This window comes from Panthera onca, chromosome D1 (assembly GCF_046562875.1).
Source record: "Panthera onca isolate mPanOnc1 chromosome D1, mPanOnc1 haplotype 2, whole genome shotgun sequence".
In the NCBI taxonomy this organism is placed as follows: Eukaryota; Metazoa; Chordata; class Mammalia; order Carnivora; family Felidae; genus Panthera; species Panthera onca.
This window is the reverse complement of record NC_138348.1, coordinates 75,563,977-75,588,681: the sequence shown is the minus strand read 5'-3', so window position 1 is coordinate 75,588,681 and position 24,705 is coordinate 75,563,977. Positions and strand designations below refer to the sequence as shown.

At 38.4% G+C, this 24,705-nt stretch overlaps 1 protein-coding gene across 10 annotated transcripts in view; it reads right to left on the bottom strand.

Moving 5' to 3' along the window:
- CEP295 (centrosomal protein 295) overlaps positions 1 to 24,705 on the bottom strand; it is a 55,211-nt gene that overhangs the window by 17,080 nt on the left and 13,426 nt on the right. For 6 of the 10 annotated variants that reach the window (XM_060605343.3, XM_060605338.3, XM_060605337.3 and 3 more), the window contains 10 exons: positions 22,514 to 22,609; positions 16,874 to 17,014; positions 14,142 to 14,325; positions 13,753 to 13,920; positions 10,949 to 11,170; positions 6,631 to 6,723; positions 6,382 to 6,485; positions 4,644 to 4,781; positions 4,118 to 4,215; positions 505 to 3,841 (listed from right to left, as the gene is read on the bottom strand). In XM_060605343.3, coding sequence (XP_060461326.3) covers positions 505 to 3,841; positions 4,118 to 4,215; positions 4,644 to 4,781; positions 6,382 to 6,485; positions 6,631 to 6,723; positions 10,949 to 11,170; positions 13,753 to 13,920; positions 14,142 to 14,325; positions 16,874 to 17,014; positions 22,514 to 22,609 — 4,581 coding nt within the window. Of the gene's footprint in view, positions 1 to 504; positions 3,842 to 4,117; positions 4,216 to 4,643; positions 4,782 to 6,381; positions 6,486 to 6,630; positions 6,724 to 10,948; positions 11,171 to 13,752; positions 13,921 to 14,127; positions 14,326 to 16,873; positions 17,015 to 22,513; positions 22,610 to 23,045; positions 23,144 to 24,705 lie in introns of those variants that run through there. The other 4 variants (XM_060605344.3, XM_060605345.3, XM_060605346.3 and 1 more) reach the window with 4 other exon arrangements.

Here is a 24,705-nt window from a genome sequence, read left to right as displayed (position 1 = left end):
GTAACAGGCAGCAGTTCTAACTGTCCATCAGCCCTAAAATCATGCGGTAATATGATCACTTAAGGAAAAAGATGGTACTAATTTTGATTCATATACAATTGTCCACAAAGTGCTATACAGAAAGCACAAGACTTGCTATCTGCATAAAAGAAATTCTGCTATTCTGCAATTTAACCTTTTGGTAAGCTCAAAACCCTTTATGATAAAACTTCAAATGACAATCTACATTTTTAATGGTGTTTGTACTTGGCTATGTCAAACTACTGGCCGAAATCAGTTGGGATTCCAGTAACTATTAACCTCCGAAACACCATGCACGGTGGATCAATTCTTACTTTTTAATTTCCACATTGTTTAAGGTAGAAAAATAAAGCAGTTAAGGTCAAACCACTTATTCTCAATAACTAAGAACTTATTCAGGCCTGAGATTAAAAAACATTTAGCTTGTCTGAGTTGGGTTACGTCCATTATTTAATTTCTAGGCATTCAAGTTTAATTACATACCTGACTGTATTTAAAGAAATCCTTCAAAGTCTCTTGATGTTTCTGTATCTGCTGCTGCAGTGTCGTCTGTCTCTGTACAAGCAACTCTTCTTGGGCTTTTTGGCTGTGATGCAGAACTTGCTTTTGTAGATCCAACTGCTTCTGAAATTCCAGGTTATTTTGCCGAGTTAAGACAGGTGGTGAAAAACTCAAAAGCCTATCTTGAAATCTGGGGATCACAGAATTGCTGGAGGGAGCTGCATGTTCATTCTTAGAGGAATACAATCCACAACTGTTTTTAGATTTAACTTCAGCAAAAGGCAGCGGAATAAATGAATGCTCTCTTTTGTGAGCTGAAAACAAAGAGGGAAGAGCATGCTCAGAAGACTCACTTTCAATCCACTGTGTGTGTTTGTTTAATAGAAGTTCTTCCTGGACTTTCTCATTAGAAAGCACCACTTCCCTTTGTAAGTCCAACTGTGCTGTCAAAATGTCTTGCTGAGGCAGAACGGGCTGTGATAAACTCGAAGGTCTGTCCTGTGATGTTGAGATTTCAGGGTGACTTACAGGAACAGTACTGTTACATCTGGGTACAAAAGGCTTTTGGATTCTTTCACAATCAGCAACAGGCGGTGCTACCTGGGATAAGGGTGAAGAGCCAGTCTGCTCAGATGAGACCTTTTTCTCCAGTTTACTTAGTCTTTGCAAAAGTAATTCTTCTTGGACTTCCTGTCTAGATCGAATGGATCTCCTCTGTATATCTAACTGCTGCTGAAGTGCCTTCAAATCACCCTGGTGAGGTTGGATAAAATGCTCAGCAGGTAACTTTTCCTCAAATTTATACTGTCTGGGCAAAACCAATTCTTTCTGGGTTTTCTTGCTGCACGGAAGGGGATTTCCGTGTGCAGACAAGTGTTCTTGTTGAAGTGCAATCAGGTGATCTGGCTGGGTTAAAACAGGTTGTGATAAATCTAAAAGCCTGTCAGGCAATCTTGGTATCTCCAAATTATCACTCTTAGCTGAACAAGGTTCCTGGACTCTTCGAGATTCACTAAGGGGTAATGAAGCAAATGAATGCTGTGCAACTGGGGGGAAGGAAGAGGCGCCAACCTGTTCAGGAGATATTCTTTCCTTCCACTCACTCTGTTTATGCAAAAGTAATTCTTCCTGAGCTTCCTGTCTAGATTGAATGATAGCTTCTCTCTGTATAGCTAACCTTTCTCCAAGAGCCTTCAAATTATCTTGTTGAGGCTGGATAAGTTGTGATATCCTCAAAAGCCTATCCTGCAACTGTGGGATCCGAGAACGGCTTGAAAGAATTTTAGTATCACTCTCTGTTGAAAGGGCTTCCTGGGTTGTACCAGATTCAGCAGAAGGTAATGAGGTAAATGAAGGCTGTCCTAACTGGGGCAGGAATGAGGAGTCGGTCTGTTCAGAAGATAGATTCCCTTGGGTTTTCTGGCTAAAATGAAGGGCCTCCTTCCCTGGGCCTAGCCATTTGTGGTGTTCCTCCAAATCATCCTGTAGAGGTAGTATATGTTGTGGAAACCTCAGAAGTCTTTCCTGAACTCTAGGGATCTTAGAATGGCTTACAGGAACTGTACTATCACTCTGGACTGACATAAACTCTCGGACTCTTTCAGACTCCGCTACCTGGGACAGGGATAAAGAGGTGCCAGTCTGTTCAGAAGAAACCGTTGTTTCTAATTCACTTTGTTTGTGTACAAATTCCTGGGTTTCTTGTTTAGCACCAAGTATCACCCTCTGCACGTGTAACTGTTCTTGACGTGCTGTCAAATTTTCCCACTGTGGCAAACTACGAGGCTGGTCCTGAAATGCTGGGAGTACCAAGTCACTTGAAGGAACGGTACTCTCCTTCTCAGATAAAGAAATTCTTCTAGGCTCAGCTTTAGCAGAAGGTTGTGAAGCAACTGAACACTGAGCAACCACTGGTGGGAATAAAGAACTCATCTGCCCAGACGTACTGTCTCCCAAATCCCTTGGTCTCTGCAAAAGCAACTCCGCCTGGGCTTCAGGCCTCGCCTGAAGAGCGCCCTTCTGTGCCGTCGGCTGTTCTGGGAGCAGCTTCATACTATCATGCAAAGGTAGGAACTGCTGTAGGAAACTCAAAGACCCATCCCAAGATTGCTGGATTTCAGGCTGGCTTGAGAGAAGTCCCTTCTCACTCTCAGATGAATACTGCTCCTGTATTTTTCCAGAATGAGTGCTGGCAGAAGGTTGCAAAGCCAATGTATGCTGAGCCACCTGAGATGGGAGAGAGGGGGGTTCAGTCTGTTCAGACCATATTCTTCCATCCACTTCACTCTGTTTGTGTACACATAATACTTCCTGGGCTTCTCGCCTAGCCTGTTGGCTGTCCCTCTGAATATTTAACTGTTCTTGGAGAAATTTAAAATTATCTTGCTGTGATAAGACAGGCTGTGAAAAACTCAAAAGCCTATCCTGAAGTCGTGGGACCCCAAGATGGCCTGAGGAAACTGCAGTATCATCTCTGATTGGAAAAGATTCCTGGATTCTCCCTGAGTCAGCTCTGGCAGAAGGCAGTGTAGCAAATGAATCCAGAGGTACTAATGGAAGGGATATCGAGAGGCCAGTTTGTCCTTCCAATTCTTTTCGTTTGTGCAAAAGCAATTGTTCTTGAGCTTCCTGTCTTGACCGAAGAATTTCCTTCTGTCTGTCTAACTGTTCTTGGAGAGCCTTCAAATTACCCTGCTGGGCTGTGATATTCTCTGAGGATGGCAAAGACTTATCCTGTATTTGGCTGATTACAGAAGGACTTACAGGAACTGTACTTTTGCTTATGGTTGGAAAGGGTTCCTGGATTTTTCCAGCAGGCAGAGAACTAAAAGCACGCTCAGCTGCCAGTGGTTGGAATGAAGAATGTTCAGTTAGCTTAGAGGGTATATGTTCATTGTTCTCTGAGAATCTTTGCTGGGAGTCTAAAGTTTGAGAAGTTGTTGCCGTAGACGTTTCAGCTATTTCTCTAGGATCATGTAATATCAGCGGTCTATCATATGACAAAGGCTTTGAAAGTGTATGAGAATCTTTATGAGGCAATTTATAGTCTCCCTGTTGTACTTCACTCTGTGAGAATTGCTTAGGCTGTTCCTCTGACTCCAGAGACTGCTTGGCTAAAACATCTGAACTCAACTTGGGTCTCTGACCTTGGTCCCAATGCTCTGATATAACAATGGGTCTTTCAGATTTCTGTGGTGGTACTGTTACAACAGAATCAGATACCAACGAAGTGGCTAACACGGGTGGGTACTTTGCTTTTAACATAGTCTGATATTCGAGTAATCGTTTCCTGGCTATTTCCACAGACTGTCTGTGAAACCTACCAAAAACAAACACAAAAAACAAACATTGTTCTTTCTTGAGGAAAACATGCCCTATATTCCCAAGTGTTCAATTTACCCAAGTATTAAATTTAACCAACAGCAATTCAGGGTTGGCTATTATGACAAAAAAGGAACAACATTCATATTGACCTCTGAGAAACCTCTACGTTGTAGTTCCAAGAGAATCCCGATTAGATCTTCATATAAACCAAATAATAAATCCTGCAGATGCAGCCACACACTATCACAAGAAACCGTACCCTAGCTAATACCTGTTTTGCTGTAAAAGCTGATGTTGATAGTTACGAATCATCTGCCTGTGATTATCTTCATCAGATTTGACGGCGCGTGATGCTGGAGCAGTGCTGACCTAATGAAAGACAAAGCTACTAGTTGAAAGGGAAATCTAGAAACAAGTACTAAAGTATTTTACATAAACTGAAGTTCGATGACTGTAAACTTTCACATAGCTTTATTTTTCATACAAAAGACTGGCACTTCCATTATGAAGAATTGAAGTAACCCACCATTCTCCTTTAGTGCCAAGCCCAAGAGCTCAATGTACACGTTACATATAAATCATGGTCATATACGATGGCACCCTCTAGAAACTGAAAGGTGAAAGCCATCAGGTTTGTGTAAGTATACCTATATCTACACACACACACACACAGCACTAAAAGAAAAAAAATTACCAAATAAGATTAAAAATGCATTTCACTTTCCCGAATGCTAAGATTGCTCATATTTTCTTCTCCCTCAACAATCTATGTAGGGATGAGATTTCCTGCATCTTACCCCAGTCTGTTGAGTTCTTTTTCTTTTTTCTTCTTCCAGCTGAGCCCTGAAGCAATCAGTTTCTAATCGTAACTTCTGTTGTTCAATTTGTTCAAGTAATTCCAACTGCTTTTGCTTCTGCTCTTCGATTTCCATGATCTAAGTAACAAAAATACTACTGATCTATTAACGACAAACTCAACAAAAGTTTACCTGCATTACATTGAAAGGAAACCAATCTCATCACCAAGAGTACCAGCTGTCGAGAAGAAAGTGGTACTGTTTTATCTCTTATTGCCACTGTTTTATCTGTTATGATGCTCGACCAAATTCTGTGCTCGCACCTTTAATTTTCCAGTGTTCTCAGTAAGAAAAATGACTAGAGAAATTAAATACTAAGGCCTCACAAATAATTTGATTTCTTAGGCCCACCCATGAAGGGGTGCAGTTAACTAGAGGCCAAATAAAACATGAGCAACATTCTGTGTCTTTTCTGTCAGGTGTGAAACAGATGAAGACAATGGCAGAGGGGTAACACATAAACTCTAATAATTACACCAACACACCAACACACACACACAGATCCAAGTAATTAGAACATGCCAGAGGAACCTCGAGCTTCTTGAGGACGGGACTAGTGTGACTGGTTGCCTGCTAAAGAGGGCATCTCGTACAGTCCCTAGAACACACATAACAGATAAATACTTACTGAACAAGTATAGCAAGGAATGAATGTGAAGTTTTATCAAGAGGAACACTTCCACTAGAGATAATGAAGAATGATCTGGTTTTGAAAATAAAAAATGTCTCAATCTGGTATTTTACCTATTCCTGAGCAGGCAGCAGTGGCTACGGCCGAGTTCTTGTCTTCACCTTCCTTTCTTTCCCTCACTCATAGGAGCCACTGAATTTGGACCGTTTATATTTCAGTAGTACCTCTAGAAGTACACTGGCTACATGTGACTATTAAAATGTAAATGAATTAAAATTAAATAAAACTTAAAAATCAGTTCCGCAGTGGCGACAGTCACATGCCAAGCACTCAACAGCCCATGTAGCAGGTACCATACTGGACACACATATGGAACGTTTCCACAGCAGAGAAAGCTCTATTGGACACTATTGCTTTAGAATATTGATTAGAAAACACTTATCTGAGAAGAAATACTGGCTCATAGCATTCTCACTCCCCAACTGTATTTATATAAAAAACTATGACTATAAACTGGCTTAGTAACAATTAACCACCTTCAAGGTAATTTGTGTTAAAAAAAAAAAAATCTTTTATTAAAGCTGATGGGACCAAAATTATAGTTAAGGAGGTTGAATTTACAATTTTTCTTCTGAAAAAGAGTATTTCAGAAAAACTTTTGAGATTTATAAAGCCTAGCTGAGTATCTAATATTATGACAGGGACTCATTTATTCAATGAACACTTATTGAGCACTTACTATTATGTATAAGGCATTGAACCAGAAACGATGTAAAATGAATTGAATTTTTAAAAAAGACAGTCTCTGTCTTTAAAGAAAAATGGTAAGTTTTACAGGGAAAATAAGATACATACAAAAGTATTAAATACAAAACAATGTAGTAAGGGTTAAATGAATAGTTTATAAGCAGAGATGAAGTCCTTTCTAACAAGGTAGAAGAAACAGTATCAAAAGTAGCCAGATAGTAAGACAAATTTCATTGATCAAACAAAATTATGGTACCTAGCCGAAGAAAGAAACCTCTACAAATAAAAAGTTCAGATTACCTGTTTCTGCCTTGCTGCCTTTCTAATTCTGGCTGCTTCTTCTTGAGGATGAAGTAGAACCGAACTCTGAGCTACAGTTGTGATGGGCTGAGTCTCATTTATTTCTAGGAGAATCCCCAAAACAAAAATTAGTTTCAATAATTTAGAATTTTGACACCAGTATTATTCTCTTTATTCATTTGTCACATATGTAATTGTATTAGACAAAGAATGTTAAGCAAGCTTAATCTGAGAATGTGATAAAAATACCTTGTTCCTTTTCATAGTCTGTATCCAATGAAAGTGGTTTCTCTTCGCTACTAAGTGGTCCAGAGTCAACTGTTAAAGTATCACTTTCAGCAACTGTAAGGATACATTATTATGAATGTATTATCACTGTCAAGCTTAAATCTGAACAAAGTAAAACAAAAAACAAAACAAAAAAAAAAACAACTTGCATTCAGATTAACAATTCAATTTTGGTTCATCTATATGTCTTATTTAGTTAAGATCCAGCCATGTTCCAGATGACCACATATTTTATCCATTAAACTTGAGCCTGATAAAAGAAGACTGATGGGAGACGAAAATTGTGAACCAAAAGGAAAAAATGAAGAACTGGTTAAAAAGGTGTACTGATAGTTCCAAACACAAGAGAAAAGCATAAAAGGGTAGAATAAGCAAGGTACCAAAGTTTAAAAAAGAGAAGCTTAAGGAAAGTCCATTTTTATTTTTATTTAAAGTTTATTTTGAGAGAGAGTGCAAATGGGGAAGAGGCAAAGAGAGGAGGAGAGAAAGAATCTCCAGCAGGCTCTATGCCACCAGCACAGAGCCCAAAGAGGGGTTCAATCCCACAAACTGTGAGATCAGGACCTGAGCTGAAACCAGAGTCAGACGCTTAACTGACTGAGCCACCCAAGTACCCTCCTTGACATTCTTAGATATCAGGATTTTGGTTATTTATGAAATCAGAGCAGAGAAGGAAGTTAAATCAGTTTTTCTAATCATATCAGGGGAGCCAGGAACGCTGCATCAAGCACTCATTCATTCACTCACTCGCTCATTTATTCAGCGCCTACTTATGTGCTGCATGCTGGGGACACAGTGGCACATTTTAAAAAGGTGGACAGGAGGCAAGTGGGCAGACAGAAACATTACATATTCACCTTTCATCTTCAGAAAAAATTATAAAACTAGAAACTGGTAGGTGCTATGTAAGAGAAATAAAGGATTATATAATAGAGTACCATAAGCGAATCTGAATTGGGCTAGGGGCTCAGATGAGATTTGTCTTAGGAAATGACACTTAGGCAGACATCTGAAAGGTAAGGAGGAATCAGCTGGGTAGAGAATGTGGGGATGTCTAAGAATGAATATAAGGTGTAGTCAGACAAGGGGGAGAAAGCAGCAAGATGAAGCTGGAGAAAGCCCACTCATACAGGGCCTTTCAAGAAATTAACTTGGTTCTGACTGAAGATGAATCCCCCTTTTACTGAATTCCGAAATCACATTCTCTCGTACTTTGTTGGCCAGTCCTTTTTACTGCTTTGCTGTCTGCCCTTCTTTAGTTATCTGCTAAATGCTGGAGTCCCTCAAATGGTCTCCTAGGTCCTCTTCTCACCAAATTCTTTCCCCTGAAAGAGTTCCCATGGTTTTAAATATCATATATACATCTGACTTTCCAAACTTACCTATCTTGCTTTAAGCTACTCAATTATTTCAACAAATACTAACAGCATTTTTTTATGTACAAGGCACTTGTCTAAGCCTTGGGGATACAGCAATGAACAAAACCAAGTTCCTACCCTCAATGGAGGTTATACCAGGATTGGAGGACGTGCAGGGTGGACAGAGTGTCAAGGCAAGAAGCAAATAAGCCAAGAAAGTAAATTTATGGTCTAGGAGATGCTGGTAACAGCTATAGAGAGAAAGCAGGGTAGAGGGGATAGGGAGTGAAGGGTAAGGGGAATGCGGGAGAGGAGTAACTTGCCATTTTGTATAGAGTGAACAGAGAAGGCCTTTCTGAGAAAGCCAGGTCTCAGCAAGTATCTGAAGGAAGAGTAAGGCACAGAAATATCCAAGAGCATCCCAGCCAAGAAGACCAGCAATCTGCAAAGACCACGTGAGTCATGTCTGCTGTGTGCACGGAACAGCCAGGAAGACAGTGCGTATGGTGAGTGGTTCAGGAGGGAGGTGTGGCTGGAAAGGAAGTCAAGAGGAAGTAGGGCGAGAGAGGTGGTGGGAGAGAGGTGCGTGCGTGAGCAGATTATGCAAGGCTTTGATGCCACTACAAGCACGTTGGTTTTAACTGCACGAATTGGGTAGTTGTTGGAGGGCCTCCCCGAGAGTAAAGACATGAGGTGATTTGTGTTTTAACAGGATGACTCTGGGATTACACCACAGCAGGAAGGTACAAAATCTGAAGACAGAAGACGGTTAGCAGGCTAGTGCAAGAATCCGCACTGGACAAGAAATTTAGCTTAAACTAGGGCAGTAGGTGGTGAGAAGTGGTGGCACTGTGGACAGGTTTTGAGAGTGAGACTAAAAGGATCTGTGACGATTTGGTTGTACGATATAAAAAAGGGAACCAGAAGGACAGGCTTTTTGGCTTCAGCAAGAAAACTTTATTGCCACTTACTGAAATGTGGACCAGTGTAGGAAAAGCAGGCGGTTATTAGAGGGGATATTAAGAGTTCAGTTTTGGAAAAGTTTATGGCGATTACCCAGGAAGATGTCAAATAAGACATTTAAGTAAATGAGTGGGGTTCCAAGGAGAGGTCAAGGCTAGAAACACACACTTCGACGATGGTAACATAAAGTCATGACATTGGCGTTTAGGGAGTGTGAAAAGATTTGAGAAACAAGCTCAGGGGGCAAGGACTCATGGTTGTAGAGATGAGAAGAGCAGCAAAGGAAATTATGAAGGAGGAGCCAGTAAGGTAAGAAGACCAAGAGAAGGTGGTGTCAAGAGGTCAAGTGAAGAAACTATTTCCAGAAGGTTTCCTGTTGTACTTAGGATAAAATCCAAAATCTAGACATGAGCTATAAGTCACTTGGTTCAGAAGCTTGGTAGCAAAATATTTCCATACAAATCCAATCACATTAAAAAAAAATACATAGAAGATAAAGCTCTAAGGAAAAAAACAAATCAAAGAGGAGTTATGTCATCACGATTCATTTGTTAGTACAGACGCTGTTGTGCTTGACTTTTGTAACTTCCGGAAATGTATTTAAAATAACATTTTGTCTACCAAAAAACCCCCTAAATTCTTGAAGAGTAACAAAGAAGCCAAATCTCTGGTGGGAATGTGAAATAAACACGCAATGCAATATACTCAAAAGCTGTTAACATGTTCATATTCTTTGATTCAGGAATTCAAGAGTTGTCCCTAAGGAAATAAAGATGTGGGCAAAGACTGCTAAAAGGATGCTCTCTACAGCACAAAAAATAACAAGAAAAATTAGAAATACGCTAAATATTTTAACCTTAGCAAGCCGGTTAATTTTGGTTCAATTTCTGGACCTAAAATAGACAGCTGACCCTTGAACACCACCACAGTTAGAAGCCAAACCCCCACTTATAACTTCTGACTCCCCCAAAACTTTAAAAAAAATTTTATGTTTATTTATTTTTGAGAGAGAGAGAGAGACAGACACACACACACACGCACACACACGCACACACACACACACACACACACACACACACACACACACACAGTATAAGCAGGGGAGTGGCAGAGAGAAGGACACGCAGAATCCAAAGCAGGCTCTAGGCTCTGAGCTGTCAGCACAGAGCCTGATGTGGGGCTCAAACCCACAAACCGTGAGATTATGACCTGAGCCTAAATCAGATGCTGAGCTGACAGAGCCACCCAGGTGCCCCGACTCCCCCAAAACTTAACTACTAATAGCCTACTGATGGCCGGGTGTCTTACCAATAATACCGTCAGCTAACACATATTTTGTATATTATAGATATTACATACTGTATTCTTTTTTTTTTTTTTTTTAAGTTTATTCATTTTGAGAAAGTGAGAGACCATGAGCTGGGGAGGGGCAGAGAGAAAGAATCCCAAACAGGCTTTGTGCTGTTGGCACAGAGCCCAACACGGGGCTTGATCCCACAAACCGTGAGATCATGACTTGAACAGAAATCAATAGCTGGACGCTTAACTGACTGACCCACCCAGGTGCCCCTAGATACTATATTCTTAAATACCTAACTTTTAAATTTTTTCTGTACTTTTAGGCTACACGGTTCGTATGTGAGTTTTTTCAAATCATCGTCATCACCAAAAAAATCTTCTAATATGTTTATGGAAAAATCCACACATAATTGGGCCCACGTAGTTCAAACGTGTTCTGTGCCAGGGTCAACCATATATAAACAATACTACCATGTTAGTGTGTATGGAAGGAGATTCACTAAGGTTTTTAACAGTTACTGCCTTGAAGTAGCAGCATCATGGGCTTTAAAGCATTTTCTTCCTTTGACCAATTATTCTTTGATTTTTCAGGTATCATATTTTTGAACAACTTAAAAAGGGTCTGTGTGCTACAAAATCAGACTCTTGGAGAGAATCACCTTGTTCCTGCCCAGAGGATAATGTTCTATCTTCGTCAGCAATTGCTCCTGATTCGACTGTTGGGGCTTTATTCTCAGTCTCACTAGCAGTGGTAATCACTTCGTTTTCGTCTTCAGACGTGGACTGAATCGTCCAGAGAGATTTTTGGCTTCGGATCTTATTTAATAGTTTTTTAAAAAGAATTTTTGAAGGAACCTGGTGGGTCTTCATTGATAAGGAAGCTAAAAGAAAAGAAAAACACTTATTCAGCATCTGTTATATACCAAGCAAATTATTCTACCATTATACTTAGTACCTGCCACACTCACTAGTTATAATAAAAGCACTTTATTATTCTCTACATTTATAAATTAGCAGCATATACAATGTTATTTGGCCCCCATCACAATTTTATAACCAGGAAGAATTTTCAATTTAAATTCAAACAAAGACACCAAAATTCGACTATTTTCCAACAATATGCATGCAACACAAATTTCAAACTTAAAAATGTTTTCAGGAAGATGTTTTTCTGTTTGCTAAACGATGACAGAATGCATACTGTTTAATTAACTTGTGGACGATTAGCATTCAAAATATGTTCTATAAGGTTTTATACTCTATTCTAGAGACGAGACCCAAATATGGGACGCTCGGCGCAGAGCTGACGACATAAGGCTCGATCCCATGACCCTGTGATTATGACCTAAGCCAAAATCAAGAGCTGGACATTCAACCACCTGAGCCAAAAAGCTGCCCAGGCCCTGTACTTCCTAGTAGGCTACAGAGGAAAAGAGAACTAGCTAGAACCTTAAAAGACAATCAGGTGCTCCCAAATTATCCCCGGTACGATCGGGAAAATTTCGCTCAACTACCTTCATAAAGAGATCCCTTCAGTCAAAAACAAGATTCTTATTTCCCCAAACATCCTTCCATATGGGTTAACAGGACAACACCAAAACTCAGTATAGTAAAAACAACTCTCTAAGGGGACAGAACTGTGTTGCAAATACATAGTTCTCTGGCTTAATCAAGGAATAAAATTAAAGCAATCTACTGAAGTCAAAAACTGGCAAACTATGGTTTTGTCTGACATAGTTTTAAAAAAATGTTATAATATGGGACGCCTGGGTGGCTCAGTCGGTTGAGCATCTGACTTCGGCTCAGGTCATGATCTCATGGTCTGTGAGTTCGAGCCCCGCATCGGGCTCCGTGCTGACAGCTCAGAGCCTGGAGCCTGCTGTGGATTCTGTGTCTCCCTCTCTTTCTCTGCCTCTCCCCCGCTCGCTCTGTCTCTCTCTCTCTCTCTCTCTCCCTCAAAAATAAATAAAAACATTAAAAAAAGTTCTAATTTTAACTTACAAACAATAAAGTACACAAAACCCAAGTGTACAGCTGAAAACATTTTATATATATCTACGTAATACAATCCAGATCATGATGTAGAACATTACCAACACCTATAAGGCTCCTTCATACTCCTTCCCAGTCAAGACACCCCTAAAGATAACCACTGTTCTAACCTTGAAACCAGATTAGTTCTGTTTACTTTAACTTCGTATAAATATAGAATTATACTTAGGTATTCTTTTCTGTCTGGCTGCTTTTACTCACCATTAGTTTGTGATTCACTCATATTTAAGAAATTAAATCTGTGGCCAATATTTAAAAATAAGGATTTTTAAACCAATGAGATTCCTAGATGCTTTCGAAAAATCAAGAGAGTTGGCAACATCAAGCGAGCAATTCCAAATGGGAACTGCAGAAGCTGAAAAGTAAGTGTTCCTTTGGATACGGCAAGAATTACAATTCTGACAAACTAGAGATCTGAATAGTACTCCCAATTAAAAAACTGAAAGAGCTGGATGAAACAGTAAAAATATCTTCCTCAAGGCACGGCTGATCTGGTAAGAAAATCAAAGATTCTGCAGTGGCCAGAAATGAAGTGTAAGCAGGAATTCTGGAAGGCAAGTGAGCCCTGAACCCATCTTCTCATGTTTATGAGACACCACAGTCACCGTACTGTTCAGAGGGCAGTGTGGGCACAGGGGACAGGGATAGAGCCTACAACTTAATAAGAGTCTCACCCAGCAATCTAACAGGGGACCCACATAAAGTTGGAACGCCGAAGGGCTACCTAACCAGTGTGGGATAAAGATGATAAGAAAGCTTGAGTGGTTTTGAACAAAGGTATGGAGGGAAAAAAGAGATCAAAATAAAGAGAACTTGGTCTCTAAAGAGATGTGAAGTAAGGGGGGCAGTGTTACACGTAAGTCGCACCGGGCTGGCTTAGATAACCACAGACTGTGGGACCATTCACTAACGTTGAGGAAGACAACGTTTCAGTAGACAAGGGAGGATAGATTTATCATCAGACAGGGAGTTTTAAGTAACTGTGAGACAGCCAAGTGACAAAGTTAAGAATGGTGGAGACAGAGGGGAAGTTTAGAAGAGAGGCTGAAATTTGTGCTGCTCATCATGATACACGAACTATTTACTAGTTTTTTCCTATTAACAGAGTAGAAACTCTGTGGTGACTTGATGAAAGTCTAAAAATAATGCTGAGTTTTCAAATGAACTTAGAGTTGGGTATCTAACTTAAATAATCTAATAACCTCTGTACATGTGAACAAAATGACTTTCCTCCCACATACATGAAAAGGATCGTTAATGATGGAAATCTAAAAACATGGTTTCCTTCTTCCGTCACTCCCATCAGTATTAGTTATTTGTTTGCACAAAAATTAGACCAGACTTTCCTACTGGCAAATTACTAGCATTTTTTCCTATGAAATATTGTAATATTCAGCCCAGGAGTGTTTACCGTCTGCTTCACTAGAACATATTATTTCGGCTTCTGTCACTGGAATGTTTTCAGTTTCTGCTAAATTTTCTTGTTCCATTGAGAGGTCCAGTTCTTCATCTTGGATCGGATCAGTCACAGTAGGCAAAGGTTCTGGTTCAAGGCGTAAAATCAGGTTTCCTTTTACCTCTCAATAAAGAAATAGAGAGATAATGTTTCCATTCTGAAATGACCAAGAAAAACTTGAGCATATAATTTAAAGGCCATCATGGTTTCCAAGTCTAACCCCTGAGAGCTTCTTTCAACCTGAGAAGTCATTTCAAAATAACGACTGCTTCAACAATACAAATGTATTTTCCCACCCAAACACTTCTAAAAGCATTGTTGAAAGCATACTGAAAGGGTCTTACTCCTGTCTGCATCATACAGGTCTTCAAAGGCGAATTCCAGCTCCCTCTGCCGGTCTTCTTTCATCTCACTGCGCTTGTACGCAAGTTCAACTAGCTGCGGGGGCATCTGTGCCACAGTCTGTCTCCTGCGTGCCAGGTCGTCTTGCTGCAGCTGTTTGAGTTCTTTCATTACTTTCTCCTGAGTCTTCGAGAACGGAGAGACTTAATCAACAACAGTGGAGGCACAGACCTTAGACAGGACCGTTCACAGGAAGGGCCAAGTGGAGAAGTCACAAGGAACAGGGACTGGGGTTCCCTCCCCACCCCCCTCCTGTGTTCTACCACAAAAAGTCATTAGTTCTTCACTCCAAAAAAGTTTACTGGAAGCCAGATACCATGCTCGATGCTAGAACACAACCTCACTCCTAGACTAGAGGAGTCTCATAGAATAGTCTCAGAGAAGCACCAAGACCCAGAGTGACTGGCTTAACAGATATTTCGTGTTACTTCACACTCCTGTGAATCCCCATGATGAAACAGGATCTATCTATAGGTCTTTAAGCCTAAGAAGGTAGGCTAATATGAAAGTTTAAGCAGGATGTTTCAGTGAGGTTATCTAACTGAATTTTAGTGGTGTAAGATAGTAAGGGAGGATAAGGGAAGACCTCTCATCCCTTGAGTTGAGGATTAAGGCAGATAAAAGTGGGTGGAGGAGTACACATAAGAAATAATTACTGCAGCACAGAGGTATAGAGAGGAAGGCATGGGGCATTTGGAGAAAATACACTGCTATAGGTAATGGACAGACAGGGTACCGAGGGCAAGGATGGTTAAGGGAAAAAGATAATATTGGAGAGGTATGCAGGGGCCAAATACTATTTACAACAGACACTAGCAGGAAATGAGATCCCAGGACACAATGGGGTCTGCAGCAAAAAGGTTCACACAGGGAAAAGGAAATCCTCTACCAGTGGTTTTGATGATTGCAGGTTTTGATGACCATTTTCATGTAAGAGACACTGAGCCTACAAAAAGGCAGAGAGAGAGCCGTGTAACAGTGTTCGCCAAGTGGTGATAGACGCAACGCTACTTATTCTTTTAATTTTTTTTAATGTTGATTTATTTTTGAGACAGAGAGACAGAAAGCAAGCAAAGGAAGGGCAGAGAGAGAGGGAGACACAGAATCCGAAGCATGATTCAGACTCTGAGCTCTCAGCACAGAGCCCGATGTGGGGCTCGAATTCACAAATCGCGAGATCATGACCTGAGCTCAAGTCGGACACCTAACCAACTGAGCCACCCAGGGGCCCCACAACACTACTCGTTCTTATTATATCAAGTTTTATGACTCATTTTTTTTTATATTAGGATTCAAACAATCCCATTAAATTTAACTTCAAAGTTCTTTGAATATACTATTTCTAGCTCAGCGCGAGTCCGGCATATTATTCTACTCGAATCATTTATATTAACATCTTCCATCGCCACTGACATTTGCTGTGAGCTTATGAAATTCCAGGCACAATTCTAAGGGCTTATTAAACTCATGTAATCTTCAAAACAGACAATGAAACAATTCAGAGATGTTAGGTAATTTGCCTGAGGTCAGCCAGCCAAGCAGTGAAGAGAAGAAATTCCAGGCAGACTGTGGAGTCTACCTTCTTAACCACTAAACATTACTGATTTGTGGAACAATGTGTTCAGTTTGATTGTCTTTCACATTTTTTTTCTATCAGTTTAAGTCTTAGTATGAGAACTATTGGTAATAATTCAGGTAATCAGTTATTTTAGTCATAATTTACTCCCAGCTTATAAAAACCTAAAAATTTAACTGAGAAGGTCGTATATGAATCAGTTAAAACTATACCAATGAATTTTAAGGCTTTTATTTCTTTTTAATGTTTATTTACTTATTTTGAGAGGGAGAGAGAGTGTGCACAAGCAAGTTGGGGAGGGGCAGAGGGGGAGAGAGAGAATCCCTAGCAGGTTCTGCGCTGTCAGCACAGGGCTGAACACGGGACTCAATCTCACAAACTGTGAGATCGTGATCTGAACCAATATCAAGAGTCCAACGCTTAACTAACTGAGCCACCCAGTGGTCCCACTTTAAGGCTTTTAATTCCTACAGAAGCACTTAAAAACTCATTCTTCACATGAGTGTTTAAAACATCCAAATGCATTAGTCAAATACATAAAATAAAATCATTTGACTTCTAAAATGAATTGTTTTCTGCTATGTTCCAAGGATAAGGATAAGGATAAACACTGAACGATAATAAGCATGACAGAAGTAAAGCTAAACTCATAAAGCCAGGCTTCATTATACATATTTTAGAGCTCTGTGACACTTTTTCAAAGCTCCCTGATAGGAAGAACCATGACTCTACTTCTGAATCAATACTTTGCAAAGTCAGCAAGTGCTTTGCTCAGTAAATATTTAGTAAACAGAATCCCAAAATTCGCAGAGCACAAATGCAATTCATTAAATGAGAAAAGTGATTAATTTCTCTTCAGGCCATTTTTGGCTGATTAAAATATTAAACTTTCAACAAATTCATCATTGCAAAAAATGTTAGAACAGCAATATACTACTGTCAGTGAGAACTGCTTCATCCAACCTGAATGTGAAATGGGAAATTTGCAAAGACAGGAGTCAAAGAATGTACTTTCACATCCTTCACACCTCTGACCTCTGAGGCTGTCCACTAATCAGTTCTACAGCCTATTGGTATGTCTACAGCCAGGATTCTTACCTGAGCCAAGTGGATCTTTTTCATTGCTTGGAAACCCCGCACATGCGCCTTTTCACACTGTTCCATTCTCTCTTGTGCTGCTTGTTTTTGTTGTTCTTCCAGTCTTTTCACTTCTTCTTCGGCAGCCACATGAGGATCTGGCTAGCAGTCAATCAGTACATTTCAGAAAATTTAAAAATTGTGAAGCAAAGTGATAACTAAACAATAACTTTAAAATCATGCTTCCCTACTTATATAAAATAGAAAGAGTTGTATTTTTAAATGCCCACAATTATCAACTGTATGTATAAATGAAAAATATCAAATTGTTAGTGAAAGTTGAACAAATTCATTCACTTTAAGCCAGATTACACTATACTCCTCCAAACACATTCCTCCATTGTTGTTCTGTTCCGAAACTCCATTAAAATAACAGCGTTGTCAGCACTCACAAAGCTAGTAGTGAAGAACCCACACGCATCAAAGGTCATTTAGGGAAGCACTGAGATCTGTCTTTGGTTTTCAGTCAACAGCTGCGGCTTCACTTCAACCTCAGGGAGCCCAAGTCACCAAAACAGCTACTTTAAGATAATTTCTGACTTCCTAAAACTTGTGCATAATCAGAGATTATGTGATTGTACAGTCAGCTATTATCTCACCAAGCTAACAGTGGTAGCAAACAGGAGGGGAAAGGGTATATAACCTGGATTTACTGTTGAACCTGAATGTTCACTTTCAAGTACACGTTTAAGCATTACAAATGTGTCTTTAAGTAAACATCTTAAAAAGCATAGTAAATGCATCCTTTATATGCTGAAATTCTAAGGTGAACTAAGAACGATGACTATGAAAGCTGTTTTAGTTGACTCAACACAGGTATAAAACTGTGCAGGTCCACTTATTCATGGGTTTTTTTCCAATAATTACATTCGAAAAATTTTTGGAGATTTGCAACAATCTGAAAAAACTCACAGATGAACCAGGTAGCCTAGAAATATCAAAAATATTAAGAAAAGTTAGGTATGTCATGAATGTGTAAAATATATGTAAGGTACTAGTCTATTTTATCATTTACTACCATAACTGATATAAAAAGTTAAAATTTATCAAAACTCACACACACAAGCACTTATACACCAGATGTGGAGGCACTCACAGTCGAGAAAGGTAAACAGGCATAAAGATTTAATGTTTAAGTCATAACTGCATAAAATTAACTGTAGCACGTACTGAACTATCATCATTATTTATTTTTCATCTGTATTTTTTAGAGGCAGGGGAGAGGGGCAGAGGAAGAGAGAGAGAGAATCTTAAGCCCCAATGCGAGGCTCAATCTCATGACCGCGGGATCATGACCTGAGCAGAAACCAAGAGCAAGACGTGCAACAGACTGAGCTGCCCAGGCACCCTGTATTAATTTTTTAGCCACTTCTGGTTGCTATTGCAGTGAGCACAAATGTTGTGTCTGCTTAAAACACTGTGACACCAATCATTTCTACATGAGCAATTTACCTCTCCAGTTAACTGCATATGGTAAAAAGTGGTAAAAAGTGATGTCTTGTGGTTCTTGTGTATTTTTCATCATGTTTATTAGGGCAGTGTCATAAACCTTGCGTAACATCATGGGACCCATACAAAGTACCACTAGTGATGGTGGAAGTACTCCCAAGAAGCAAGGAAAAGTCACGATATTACAAGAAAAAGTTGCACTGCTTTGTATGTCCTGTGGATTGCGGGCTGCAGCTGTGCTCGCCTGCCATTTCAGGATAAATGAATCCAGAGTAAGAACCGTGGTTAAAGAAGAAAAGGAAATTTATATAGCTATAGTTGCAGCTACAACAACAAGCATGAAAACCTTGCACTATTTGCAAAATAACTTTTTATCTCATGCTGAAAATGAAGCTTTTATGTGGGTGCATAATGGCTAGAAGAAAGGCAAACATATAAACTCTAATACAATTCAAGAAAAATTATATCCCTTTTGAGCCAATCAATATTTGTGCAAATCTACACAGAACACCAGGCAGAACAAAGGTTAGATTAAATCAATACTATAATTTCCAAAAAATTTATTTAGGGAATTAAAATGCATTAAATTAAATAAAGTGATCTTTAAGAACACCGTTTCATTCCATTTAGGCCATGACTTAAAAAAAATTTTTTTTTATGTTTTATTTTATATTTGGGAGAGAGAGAGAGAGAGAGAGAGCACTTACACGAACAGTGGAGGGGCAAAGACACGGAGACAGAATCTGAAACAGGCTCCAGGCTCTGAGCTGTCAGCACAGAGCCCAATGCTGAGCTCGAACTCACAAGCAATGAGATCATGACCTGAGCCAAAGTCAGACTCTCAACCGACTGAGCCATCCAAGCACACCAGGCCATGACATTTTTAAGAAGTGTTGTTTGGGAATTCACCACACCATTTGAAGGTGAATTAATAGCAGAATGTCAATTTTGCTAAACCAAAACTTTAAGGGAAGGAACAATTTCAAAAATACACAACATTCACGATATTCAGTCCAAACACAATGAGGTACATAAAAGATATGAAGAAAATAAAGGGTTAGAGTGCCCAAACTTCAAAACAAGATTTTACAAGCATACTTTAGGAAGACAATCCCTTATAGACTTGTGTTCCTGACACAAAATTTAGACAAAAACCTTGTTGAAATAATCGTTAGATTAAATTTTTAGCAGCTGAACTCAAAAGGTACATGAAATTTGCAAAAACTGTGAATCCCACACAAATTTTCTTTTTAGAAAACATGTTTCTAAAAAACTCTTCCATCAATTAAAATCTGCAGTGCACACAACGTGATATTATTAAATATACTACTTCTGCATCTTGTACGTCAGACATTTGGACAGAAATCTTTTTAAGTAGGACAGCAGGCTAACTGATGAATTCAACTGTTTCTGCTTTTCTTGTCTACAGACATTTCTGGGTCTCACAGCAAACAATACAGTGTATTTGATTGGAAAAATACTTCTAGGGACAAAAAATCCATTTTTAACAAGTTGCTACGCAACTGTCATGGACAAAGGAACAAACACAAGGAAGGCCATGAGTAATTTAGAAAACGCAAACATGTTTTTCTTTATTGTGTGCATAGAAAGTAAACGTAGCTAAACATAATTCAGAGAATAACTGGCTCTAAGTGGGGATACAGGAGACTACCTCATCATTCTTAAGCCAAAGACAAATGTTATGACATAAAAGATTTTAGAACAACTTTATCAGGCTATTCAAATGAAACATCTTATACTTGTACATGCTAAAAAGGCTGACTGAACATATGAAAGTTGTTTATTTGCAGAAAGCTGCTAAAGAAACAAGATGCAGGGGCGCCTGGGTGGCTCAGTCAGTTAAGCGTCCAACTTTAGCTCAGGGCATGATCTCACAGTCTGTGAGTTTGAGCCTCATGTAGGGCTCTGTGCTAACAGCTCAGAGCCTGGAACCTGTTTCTGATTCTGTGTCTCCCCCTCTCTCTGCCCCTCTCCAGCTCATGCTCTGTTTCTCTCAAAACTAAAAAACATTAAAAAAAAAAAAAAAAAAAGGAACAAGGGGCGCCTGGGTGGCTCAGTTGGTTAAGCATCCAACTTTGGCTCAGGTCATGATCTCACAGTCTGTGAGTTTGAGCCCCACATTGGGCTCTGTGCTGACAGCTCAGAGCCTGGAGCCTGCTTCCGATTCTGTCTCCTTCTCTCTCTGCCCCTCCACTGCTCACGCTCTATCTCTCTCTCAAAAATAAACAAACATTAAAAAAAAAAAAGGAACAAGATGCAGCTGAAAATTCAGAGGTAATTTTGTTATCCTGAAAACCAAATATGCTGCTCCACTGTCACATTTTAAACCCAAGGTTTAAAGGCAGATTTTTTTTTTCCTAAGTAATGGTATAAAGTAGCAAATAAAACAAATATCAGAATGCTTTAGTTTATGGGACTGTTTTTATAAAACTACAAGTACTGATCCAATCTTCAACCCAGAAATTAAAGAGGAGAGAGGTCTTTTATTTACTATCAAAGAGGAAAGTTTAATAACTTACTGTAACTCCATCAGCGGTACCCTATACTACAGCTAGGTAAAAAAAAAATGTTTTCTTCATCAACATCTACTTAATACTGCAAAATGTGGTATAGTAACCACAAAAGCAAGTTAGCCACAGACTGAAGTTACTGTCCCTATGTTATAATACTATTAAAGCTGTAATAACAATATTATTTTAAACAAATCAAGATTTATTCTTTTTCTTAGAAGTTAATTCTATGATGAGAATATTCATCTATCTCAGGTTTGAACTGAATATTGATTTTAACATCTGCCAATAAGTAGTTAACCAAAATATGTATTTGCTGCACTCTAAACTTCAAAAGAAAGCTATACTGGGAAAGTTTGTTTTCTTAGTAGCCAAATATATCCAACATGAAAAGAAATTAAAATCCAGTTATAAAGAAATAGCAATTATAATAACAAGGATTACCATTTATCACTCTTGAGACTGGCAATAATTTCTAAACCATAATAATCCATACAAGGGAATAGATAAGGGTATGATAAGATGCCCATTTTCATATGTTGCTGATACTTTTTAAAAGGCAATTTAATGATCCATATCAAGTATCTGTATCAAATGTTATAATTTGGATCCAATAATTTCTCTTCCATGAGTCTATTCTAAATATACCTCAGAATTATACACAAAAATTTACAAGATTATTATGTTTGCATTATTTACAGAAGCAAAAAGAAATGAACAAAAAAACAATGGTTAAATAAACTCTATGATGCCTATAAAAATTATGTTTTGAAAAGTATATGTACATGGGAATGCAAACTGGTGCAGCTGCTCTGGAAAACAGTGGGGGTCCCGTTCCTCAAAAAATTAAAAACAGATCTACCCTATGACCCAACAATAGCACTGCTAGGAATTTACCCAAGGGATACAGGAGTGCTGATGCAGAGGGGCACTTGTACCCCAATGTTTACAGCAGCACTTTCAACAATAGCCAAATTATGGAAAGAGCCTAAATGTTCATCAACTGATGAATGGATAAAGAAGTTGTGGTTTATATATACAATGGAATACTACTTGGCAATGAGAAAGAACAAAATATGGCCTTTTGTAGCAAAGTGGGTGGAACTGGAGAGTGTTACGCTAAGTGAAATAAGTCAGGCAGAGAAAGACAGATAACCATACGTTTTCACTCATATGTGGATCCTGAGAAACTTAACAGAAGACGAGGGGAGAGGGGAAGAGGGAGAAAAAAAGTTACAGAGAGGGAAGAAGGCAAACCATAAGAGACTCTTAAATACTGAGAACAAACTGAGGGTTGATAGGGGGTGGGAGGGAGGGGAAAGTGGGTGATGGGCACTGAGGAGGGCACCTGTTGGGATGAGCACTGGGTGTTGTATGGAAACCAATTTGACAATAAATTACACATTAAAAAAATTAAAAAAAAAAAAAAAAAGTATGTGTATATACTTATATACAAAGGCTACAATGAATTCATTAATGTATGAATCACATTACTCTTTGGTGATGACATTGGTAGTTGTTTTCCTATAGTTTATGCTTATGTGTATAGTGCCAAATTACACATATAACTCACTTCAATGAACAGAAATAAAGTGAGGATCATGAACAATAAGTCAATCACCTGGTTTGTGTCCATTTCTCTATTCACAAAAGTGTGGAGGTGATGATAGGTAGAACTACTGGTTTTCACATGAGAAGTTTTCTTTAATTCAATGTTCTGAAAAAGGAACATAGACAATGGATTATTAGGTTAACAGTATTTTCAATTAAAGCTGAACCCAATAAAAAAAAGTAATTTTGTATCTAACCAGTTATTCTTATTCATTTTTCTTACATGAGAATCATTCACTGTATTTCTATTAATGGGGAATATAGGTTGAGAAACTAGAGTGTACTTAGGCAAGAATACTAAATTGGTGATGCTGTGTAGTTTACTGCATCACATCAGAAGGTACATAATGGCAAGTTGCTCTCTTATTACGGATTCTAAGTTTGAGCACTTGGTTATGGTGGTGCACGCCCAGTGATGAGAAAGCTGTCCTTTTTCAAACAGAAGTAAGACAGTGAATAAACGTAGATGGATGATAGACACCTGTCTGGTGCCAAAGTATCACCTCCCAGATTACTTGATAACTGAACAGAGCAAAATATACCTTTTTAATAGAGATGTCTTGTATTCACCACCATAACCAAGTGAGACAAACAGAATATAAGAAACTAGTCTCCTCAAAAAGTCTGAAATACAAAAATTGAGTAGGGTTGAGTGAGAGAATGTTCTAGATTGAGAGAGACTAAGACAAAACACGCAGAAGCAATGGGTGAAGCCCAACTGGAATCCTATTTAAAAAAGAAAGAAGTTGTTTCTACAAACCAAGAGCACACTGTATACACTGTAAGCTAACTTGACAGTAGATTTTATACATATATAAATATAAATATAAATATAAATATAAATATAAATATAAATATAAATATAAATACAAACATAAAAACGAAGTTGTAAAGTAAAACAATTTAGGGACAACTGGAGAATCTTAATTATGGACTATATACTAAATGGTATAAAAAATCAGTATTAATTTCCTCAGTGTGATACTGTCATTGCATAAGAGAATGTCCTTATTCTTATAAGAAGCATAAAATATGCTACAATTTATATTCAAATGTATGCATTTATACACACAACTCTTTGAAATCTATACACACATATAGGTGTAAACAGCTATTCATTGTACTGTACTTGCCTTTTAACTTCTCTGTATTTTGAAAATTTTCATAATAAAAAGTTGGGGGGAAAAGTACAACTACACATTTGCATACAATCCCTATTTGCCAAATCACTTACACAGATAATGCTTTGTTTGCTTTTTGTAAGTATTTGACCCTGACTTGTTAGAACATCATGAATTACAATAGTAATCAAAAGGCATCATGGATAAAATACTGCTTGTGTTTTAAGGAGGTACTGAGGGAGACGAGGTACTGAGGGAGACGGTACTTGGAGGTACTGAGGGAGACGGTACTTGAGGGAGTGAGCGAAATCTGAAATGCTCCCATTTGAATCTTTTGGATCAAATGTCACATGGCAGATGGCTCCACATAAAAGCAGGAAGGCTGACAAAATCAAAGCCTTAAGAGGCCAACATCTGGTACCTCTGCTGATCTTACCTACATAAGATATACTTGTATATGCAATGAAATTAGATAGGCCTGTATGTAATGGTTTTTTAATTTCTACTTTTTAAGATAAAAATAACTATGTAATTGTGATAATCATCCAAACAGCCATTTCAATAACTACAACAAACTATTGTAAAACAAAAGAACCAATACCTTTTAAAATTAATTTCTACTTTGTCTTTTCTAAAATAAGTTCCAAATCACAAAAGCACACATATTACTCCCACAGAGAAATAGACATCTCTCATCTACTTTATGTAATCTCGTGTAAATTTATTAATTTATCTAAACCAAACTTCTTTACCTCTAAGAGGCTAACCATTTACAATGTCCAAATCTTGAATGTAAAAAGTTGACAGGGTAAATAATCCAGTTTTTTTCCCCCCAACAAATAAAGGGCATTTTTAAAAAAGACCAAACCATTTATAGTTTTTTAAAAATCAAAAACATAGCTTTTGAAACAACTAAAAAAAAATACAGACAACTGCTGAAAATTGAATACAGACTGGGTATTAGATATCACGAATATTAGTACTGTGCTTAAAAAAAAAATCCTTATACATCAGAGATATATACTAAAGAAGGGGTAAAAAAGTATCTAGGATTATTTTTAAATACTCTAGATGTGTGTTA